The sequence below is a fragment of the Siphateles boraxobius genome, unplaced genomic scaffold, assembly GCF_051911475.1.
Source record: "Siphateles boraxobius isolate OS27281-9 unplaced genomic scaffold, OSU_SipBor_1 29, whole genome shotgun sequence".
Taxonomy (NCBI): Eukaryota; Metazoa; Chordata; class Actinopteri; order Cypriniformes; family Leuciscidae; genus Siphateles; species Siphateles boraxobius.
The window spans coordinates 1461971-1471494 of NW_027508908.1; the positions used below are offsets into that span (position 1 = coordinate 1461971).

The 9524-nt window shown below is 40.7% G+C and overlaps 1 protein-coding gene across 1 annotated transcript; it reads left to right on the forward strand.

Moving 5' to 3' along the window:
- The first annotated feature begins 1833 nt into the window (after positions 1-1833).
- LOC143753508 (uncharacterized) lies at positions 1834-9486 on the forward strand. The gene is made up of 6 exons (XM_077245883.1): positions 1834-1946; positions 3833-4031; positions 4169-6760; positions 6851-6920; positions 7173-7214; positions 7666-9486. The coding sequence occupies exons 2-6, from the start codon at positions 3851-3853 to the stop codon at positions 7733-7735; spliced, it is 2955 nt and encodes a 984-aa protein (XP_077101998.1). The 5' UTR covers positions 1834-1946; positions 3833-3850; the 3' UTR covers positions 7736-9486.
- Positions 9487-9524: the final 38 nt, after the last annotated feature.

Sequence of the window (9524 nt, forward strand, 5' to 3'; positions counted from 1 at the left end):
AAGATATTTTTGATGAAATCTGATAGCTGGATCACTCCTCCATAGACTGCTAGGTAATTGATATCTGCCAGCCCAGAAAAGTTAGTAAAGACAGACATCGTTAAAATAGACCAAGTGACTGCAGTCGCTCAACCTTAAGTTTATCAAGCGACGACCAGAATATATTTTGTGTACTTTAAGTTCCTCTAAGACTGAGCTTATTTATTTACAAGAAACAATTTGAAAATCAGTCAATACAAAACTGGTTTTCATAAATTCATTTTAGCCTTTTTTTTGTATAAAAAGTTTACAATACCAATTTAAGATGCTGTCTACTGAGGACAGAAATGCACTTAATCAATTGACAAAAACTTGCATCTGAGAAATATTGCCAAGATTCGTCCTTTTTTATCTTTGGATGATGCTAAGAAACTTATTCGTGCTGTTGTCTTCACCGTTCTTGATTATTGTAATGCTATGTTGCCTAAGGGTTCTATAGTGAAGTTACAATTGATACAAAATGCAGCAGACAGAGTACTTGAAATTAAAAAGGAGAGAGCACATTACACCAGTTTTAATGGAATTGCATTGGTTACCAGTTCATCAAAGAATTGATTCGATCTTTTATTGGTTTATTAAACAGTGCATAATCTGGCACCTCTATACATTTCAGACTGTCAAGATACGTCCAAAATCGTAGTTTAAGATCCTTTAATGCTGGTCTTTTGTTTTGACACATTATAGTAAATCATAAATGATCTAGTGGTAGTTATTTTAGCCACAATGTTCCAAATATTTGGAATTGCTTACCAAATGAAGTGAAAGAGGCTACCAGCATTCATATTTTTAAAAGGCGGGTTAGGCTACTTCAGACATATCTTTTTAAAGTTGCTTATCAGAATAACAATATGGTGTGGAGTTGAGTGTAAGTCTGTTTTATGTTTTATTTTACCTTCTGGTTCTCATAAAGTTGTTTTATGAAGAAATTTAAAATATGTTTTATTTATATTTTATATTGATATTGAGTTCAAATTATGCTGGAAATTTCTTTATTTTACATTGTGAACCTTTTAAAGTTGTTTTCTAATATTTTTTATATTGACAGTGAAATTGTATTATTTGTTTTTATGCTTGTGAAGCACGTTAGGGTTTGCATACCACGTATGAAAAGTGCTGTACAATTTATGTTTATTATTATTTTTTATTATTATAGGTCCAATGTAGGAGGTTTTATAAACGGTATAACTGTTTTTTAAATCTGTCAAAACCATTGTTTATTTCTAGAAAGAGATATTTAAGTGCCTTGAGCAAAACCACTACTGGACTGTTTTATTCACAGGCTTGACATGACATTTTCAGGTCCACCCTGATGACAGATCCACCCAAAGAAGAAAACAGTAAAGATTTAAAAGCTCAAAAAAGTATCTTCTCCTCTTGATTATTCTTGAGCTCTATTATATTCAATTCAATTCACATTTATTTGTATAGAGCTTTTCACAGTATATATGGCAGTGCAGTTTGGATATCTAGCTGTAAAAGATCAATTACCTGCTTGTTTTAATTGGAATTATTTTGGTTGTCTGTGTGTTTTGCCAACCAAACATCATGATCTAAAGTCAAGCAGAATTCAAAGGCTGAAGTAACACAACCTGCTGGAGCTGTTTTCTTTGTTCCAAAACGGTTCTACAGAAAATAGTGCCTTAAAACACCCAAACGGTTAGTTGGTTTGGGTTGATGAAGAAACTTTGGGAGGAACCAAAACTCAGCAGTGAGAGCCCATCCTTCTCTGGAACATGTTGAAATAAATTTGTAAAAAAGTCAATAATAGTGGGATGAACCAAATACACAGGTGCAGCTGCAGGTGGAGGCGACTCTAACATATATAAGTCTGATGGGTCACAGACAGTGAAGACTGAGGAACATTTAAAGACTCTCATTCATCTGTATCTCCAACAACAAAGCGTCTGGTAAGACTAATTTAAATATGGTTCTTGCCCTTGTATGATTGAAGCTTCTATGCTCCAATTGTTTACTTTGTCTAATAACAAACAATATTAAGCTATTTTTCATTTTATTTACAAGAAAAAGCATAAAAAGAACCTTGATATACAACTCCAAATCAGAAAAAGTTGGGACATTTTGTAAAATGCAATAAAATCAAGAATCTGCGATTTGTTAATTCTATTTAACCTTTTATTAACTGACAAAAGTACAAAGAAACGTTTTCCAATGTTTTCACTGACCAACATAATTGTGTTTTGTAAATATGAACAAATTTTGATTTTGATGGCTGCAACACACCCCAAAAAAAGTTGGGACAGAGACATGTTTACCACTGTGTCACATCACCTTTCCTTTTAATTACACTTTTTAATCATTTGGGAGTTGAGGATACTAATTGTTGGAGTTTTGCAAGTGGAATATTTGCCCAATCTTGTCTCATACAAGACAGCCGCTCAACAGTCTGTGGTCATCGTTGGCTGATTCTCCTTTTCATGATTGGTTATACATTTTCCATAAGAGACATATCTGGACTGCAGTAAACAGGCAGGCACATCCCTTCTATGGTGCAGAGTGTCTAAAAACCACTCAGTTTTAGCACGTGCAGAATGAGGCCTGGCATTGTCTTGCTTCCCAGGATAGATGTCATCTTGATGGCAGTTTATGTCTCTGTACAATCCAAATATATGCCTCCATGTCAATGGTACCTTCACAATAATGCAAGTTACCCATACCGTTTGCAATGATGCACCTCAATACCCGGACAGATGTTTGCTTTTGCACCTGTCGCTGGTGAAAGTCTTGTTGGTCCCTTTCGTCTTTGGGACTGAGAACTCGATGTCCATTTTCTCCCAAAAACAAGCTGAAACATGGACTCATTTGACCATAGCACACATTCCCTGACCATAACACACAGTCTTCTAGACCATCTGAGATGAGCTCAGGCCCAGAGAACTCGCCGGCATCTCCACATAAAACTGATGTAAAGCTTTCTTCTTGCGTAACAGAGATTCAAGTGGCATTTCCTGATGCAGCGTCAGACTGTGTTCAGTGAAAACGGTTTTCCAAATTACTCCTGAGCACATGTGGCTGTATTTAACGGATTAGCATGATGGTATCTTGTGCAATGCCATCTGAGGGCTCAAAGGTCACGCACATTCAACAGAGGTCTCCTGCCTTGCCCAACACAGACTGAGATTTCTCTGGATTCCCTGAATCGTGTGACAATATTATGTATGGAAGATGATGAAAGGCATAAATTCTTTGCAATCTTGCAGTGAGAAATGGGATTTTTTAATTGTTTGACAATTCTCTCAAGATATTTGGCACAAAGTGATGAGCCATGACCCATCTTTGCTTAAAAAGACTGAGAAGCACTTTTACACCCAAACATGACACCTTCAACTACTACCAATTTACCTGCTCATTGTGGACTGTTTCAAAATAGTTGGATAATCTAATTTGGATAATCTTTTCACTTTTATTTGGTCTCTGTCCCAACTTTTTGTGGTGTGGTGCAGCCATCAAAATCAAAATTTGTTCATATTTACAAAATACAATTATGTTGGTCAGTGAAAAAATTGGAAAATATTTCTTTGTACTTTTGTCAGTTAATAAAAGGTTAAATAGAATGAACAAATCACAGATTCTTGATTTTATTGGATTTTACAAAAGATCCCAACTTTTTCTGATTTGGGGTTGTACAACCACATTAAGGTGAATTCTCAGTAACTATAAGTGAATACTGCAAAATACAAACTGACTTATAGATGTACTTCAGCAAAAAGGTATGAGAGACCTAACAAAATGTTTAAATTTATCTCTGCTTTCACTTTCCTTGTTTAATCTCCAGATATCAGAGAGGAGAGAGATGAAGAGCATAAACCCAGCAAAGATGTTGGCTGTGTTGGCGCTGGTTCTGCTAGTATCCAGTGTGATTGAGGGACGGATATTCAGGAAATGTGAGCTGAAGGCCAAGCTGGAGGCAGCTCGGCTTCAGGAGATTAAGATCATGGGAGAAAAATTGGACACGAAAGATCTTGTAGCTAGACGTGAGTAATGAGTTACTTTTCTTTCAAATTCCCTTTTTTTTTCTTGCTCAGTCTTCAGATGCCATATTACCATGTCACATAATGGCTTCTAAAAGCTTCATTACCTTCTTCCATCTGTTTCTTTCTATCTGAGACAGTTGTCTGCAAGGCCAAAGACTCAGCCTTCAACACCAACTTTATTAAAACCATCACTGAGGACGAGCCTGATGACACCCCACTTCACCCATCTACCTCCACCTTAAAGCCTACATTAAGTCCCACCACAGGATCAACTACAAGACCCACCACTGGCTCCACCACAAGACCTACCACAAGCCACACCACAAGTCTCACCACAAGACCTACCACAAGTCCCACCACAAGACCCACCACAAGTCCCACGACAAGAGCCACCACAGGCTACACCTCAAGTCCCACCATAGGATCAACCACAAGACCCACCACAGGCTCTACCACAAGACCCACCACAAGTCCCACCACAAGAGCCACCACAAGTTCCACCACAAGTCCCACCACAAGACCCACCACAAGTCCCACCACAGGCTACATCTCAAGTCCCACCACGGGATCAACCACAAGACCGACCACAGGCTCTACCTCAAGTCCCACCACAAGCCCCTCTACAAGACCTACCACAAGTCCCACCACAAGTCTCACCACAAGAGCCACCACAGGCTACACCTCAAGTCCCACCACAGGATCAACCACAAGACCCACCACAGGCTCTACCTCAAGCCCCACCACAAGACCCACCACAGCCTCCACCTCAAGACCCACCACAGGCTCCACCTCAAGCCCTACCACAAGTCCCACAACTGGATCAACCTCAAGCCCCACCACAAGCCCCACCACAAGCCCCACCACAAACCCCACCACAGGATCAACCACAGGCTCAACCAGAAACCCCACCACAGAATCCACTACAGGCTCCACCTCAAGCCCCACCACAGAATCCACCTCAAGCCACACCACAGGATCAACCACAGGCCCCACCACAAGCCCCACCACTGGCTCAACCACAAGCCCCACCACTGGCTCAACCACAAGCCCCACCACAGACTCAACCACAAGCCCCACCACTGCCTCAACAACAAGCCCCACCACTGCCTCAACAACAAGCCCCACCACTGGCTCAACCACAAGCCCCACCACTGCCTCAACAACAAGCCCCACCACTGGCTCAACAACAAGCCCCACCACTGGCTCAACCACAAGCCCCACCACTGCCTCAACCACAAGCCCCACCACTGGCTCAACCACAAGCCCCACCACTGCCTCAACAACAAGCCCCACCACTGCCTCAACCACAAGCCCCACCACTGCCTCAACCACAAGCCCCACCACTGCCTCAACCACAAGCCCCACCACAGACTCAACCACAAGCCCCACCACTGCCTCAACCACAAGCCCCACCACAGAATCAACCACAAGCCCCACCACTGCCTCAACCACAAGCCCCACCATAGGCTCAACAACAAGCCCCACCACTGCCTCAACCACAAGCCCCACCACTGGCTCAACAACAAGCCCCACCACAAGCCCCACCACAGAATCAACCACAAGCCCCACCACTGCCTCAACCACAAGCCCCACCACTGCCTCAACCACAAGCCCCACCACTGGCTCAACAACAAGCCCCACCACTGCCTCAACCACAAGCCCCACCACTGGCTCAACCACAAGCCCCACCACTGCCTCAACCACAAGCCCCACCACTGCCTCAACCACAAGCCCCACCACAGACTCAACCACAAGCCCCACCACAGACTCAACCACAAGCCCCACCACTGCCTCAACCACAAGCCCCACCACAGACTCAACCACAAGCCCAACCACAAGCCCCACCACTGCCTCAACCACAAGCCCCACCACAGACTCAACCACAAGCCCCACCACTGCCTCAACCACAAGCCCCACCACAGACTCAACCACAAGCCCCACCACAAGCCCCACCACAGACTCAACAACAAGCCCAACCACTGGCTCAACAACAAGCCCCACCACTGCCTCAACCACAAGTCCCACCACTGCCTCAACAACAAGCCCAACCACTGGCTCAACAACAAGCCCCACCACTGCCTCAACCACAAGCCCCACCACTGCCTCAACCACAAGCCCCACCACTGGCTCAACCACAAGCCCCACCACTGCCTCAACCACAAGCCCCACCACTGGCTCAACCACAAGCCCCACCACTGCCTCAACAACAAGCCCCACCACAGACTCAACCACAAGCCCCACCACAGACTCAACCACAAGCCCCACCACTGCCTCAACAACAAGCCCCACCACTGCCTCAACCACAAGCCCCACCACTGCCTCAACAACAAGCCCCACCACTGGCTCAACCACAAGCCCCACCACTGCCTCAACCACAAGCCCCACCACTGCCTCAACCACAAGCCCCACCACTGGCTCAAGCACAAGCCCCACCACTGCCTCAACCACAAGCCCTACCACTGCCTCAACCAAAAGCCCCACCACTGCCTCAACCACAAGCCCCACCCCTACCTCAAGATCTCGCACAATTTTGCCTCCAAGGTCTTCAGCAAGACCCCAGAGACGCCGCCGTCACCTTCCCTCTTTACACAGACCCAACGGTCCCATTTTTGAGAAGGAGCCAAAGAGGCCTGTCTGGCGCCTTTATGGAGTGTTTCAGCTCAGTGATCAGTGGGCCTGTGATTCCGGCCTGGTGCCATCGCTCAATATTTGCAACATGAAATGCTCTGGTAAGTTAGAGGAAAAAATGCCATATCAAATGTTTTTAAGAAATTAACTAAATACAGATACGATTAATGTGAACTTTTTTTCTACCAAAGCTTTTTTGGATGATGACATCACAGATGACATTGCCTGCCTGAAAACCCTGATGAACACAAGTACTTACTTGTAAGTACACACAAGCACAAACAAACACATCAACAAAACACAAAAACATGATTACATTCTTATTTTAGCTACGAATTGTTTAAAATTTTTAATTAAAAATAGGATAAAATTATTTTATTTACGATAGTTCTGTATATTAACAAATGTCTTTACACCTTAATAAATGGTTAGAAAATTAAAGAAACTGAAACTGTTAGAAGTATATCTTCACTAAATATAACATTAATGAGTCTGTGCCTTCTTTTGTAACAGGCCACCTAAACCCAAAGTCAATCCCTCTGATTTAAAGAAGATGTAAGTATTTTTGTAAGACTTCATGATTGTAGTAATTATGCTGCGTTTCCATCTAGGCCTTAGTAGATAGAACCATTGTCACTAATGGTCTCTCCGATTAACTTAGCTCACAGTGCTTTTGAGAAATGCATGCTAATTATAATAATACACAATATATAAATATAAGTATATAGTAATATATTTTAGTAATATTTTATGTAACAAATAATATTTAGGGGTTGTTTTGCTTATTGAGTAGCTTTATGTATATTCTAATATATTCCATTTTTCAACATGTTGTGACATATGTTGAAATAATGTGTTTGAACTAACAGAAGTTCAACTATCATACTGTAATTACTAGTGTTTTTGTTTCATATGACAAAAGCAGAGTAATTATTTATTATATATTAGGCGTAATAGGCTTAAGAAATCAAATCATGCCTGAATGTGACTATTCTATGTGTTGCAGCTTGGAGATGTTGTTGGTGAATGGGTGCCGCTTTGTTGTTCCCTCATTGTATTTTTCTGAGTGTTTTTAGAGGAATATCTGATAACTTTGATTGGATGGTAATTGGGTCAAATAAGGGTTGACAATAGTGATGTGCCCTGTTTGAGTTTAAATATAGACTCTTGAAAATGTCTTAAAACAATGTTTGTGTATTAAAGCACTTTATTTTATTGCTGTAATATTATTTGCATATGGCAATTGTTTTATCTAAGCATTCAATGAAAATATCTCTGTTCCTTGCATTTACTGTCGCTTGATCATTTAAAAATGTACAAAATTGTAATACTCAAAATGACCTTTCTTTTTGCACTTGTGCTGTTGATTCATCCCACTGCCTATACTGATGACAGTTTTGCGCCTCTTCTCGGCTTTTGAAAGTTCTGAACAGAATCAAACACATTCACACTAACATTTCCATTTTAAATAGAAAAATGCTGTAGTAGGGCCATTACATTTTTATAACTCCTTTTTAAAAAGGATTTTCCTTAGGTTGATGTTTTGGAAGGGTAGAACTGAGAATTAGGCTAGGGGAGACCGGGGATGGTTGTAACATGGGTCAGTTGTAACAATTCCAATCTGTCCAATCAGGAACTAGTTACAAATCAACTGATTCATTTCGCACGTGCTCAGTTTAGTTCTTATTCCACATGTAATAAAGAAGAGCACTGTGGCAAACACAGCGCATGTTAGAGTGGAAAAAACTATTTTGAGGTAAGAAAGTTAATTTTTTTGTTTTTGTTATGGGAATTTCTGCTTTGTAGTTAAACTCATCAAACCTTTATTATGATTATTGTGTGTCTGTGTAGATATTTTCCATGCAAGTTGTTAGTGCTAATGTTTTGCCTGTTAGCTGTAAAGTGAGCTAGTACATGGCTACATGACTCTGGGTTAGTTGTAGCAACAATAAAACGTTACAATTACTATGACAGAGTCACACACACACACACACACACACACACACACACACACACACACACACACACACACACACACACACACACACACACACACACACACACACACACACACACACACACACACACACACACACACACACACACTAATTTCTCACTAGAAATTACATCAAAAGTGAAAAACGTTAGCCAAAAACGCACATTTACACACAAACTGACCATCAAACGCACCTATCAGACACCATCTTTATTTTTTTTTATTCAACTGTCACAAAATGGAACGCACAGGATTGTGGGATATCAAAGGAGGCGAAGCATACATCTATCATTACATTGTTTAGTTAGTGCATAAGAAACAATGTAGAATTTTTTTTGACAAAAGATATTTTATTCATGTTATGCTATGTCTTCTGTAGAGGACACCAGGACTCAGTTCAACAAGACTTTCATGTCATAAAATGGCATGTAGCATATATGGCAAAAACAATGGGATTTTTTTTTCATTCCCAAATCAATTTTTAGATTTCAGTTTTTTTTTTAAACCAAACTTTGTATGATTCTCAACAATATTATGAAAGATATAATGGAATGAATTGATATACCATTTTCATTTATCCAATATGTGGGTAAAAGGTGTATGTAATTTGCATATTAATGTGTTCTTGGGCCAACATGTTATGAGAAAAGAAGTGTAATAATGGGAGAAATAATTGGCAACATTTTCATAATAATACCTAATATTTCATAGGAATATTGATCTATAACTAAGAACTAAGAAATTCCTATTCTGATCATATTTTGATAAGAAACCCCATAACATTTTCTTGAGATGTTGAATGTCAAACAATAAAAAAGTAATATGATCATATTTCCATAAGAGTGTTTCATTTGATCAGTAAATTAATG

What these genes read in the sequence shown, in the direction of transcription:
- LOC143753508 (XM_077245883.1), top strand. Translation starts at nt 3,851, where the DNA reads ATGAAGAGCATAAACCCAGCAAAGATGTTGGCTGTGTTGGCGCTGGTT. An exon ending in GAAAGATCTTGTAGCTAGAC is followed by an intron (nt 4,032 to 4,168) that starts GTGAGTAATGAG and finishes TATCTGAGACAG; the next exon opens with TTGTCTGCAAGGCCAAAGAC. An exon ending in TTGCAACATGAAATGCTCTG is followed by an intron (nt 6,761 to 6,850) that starts GTAAGTTAGAGG and finishes TTTCTACCAAAG; the next exon opens with CTTTTTTGGATGATGACATC.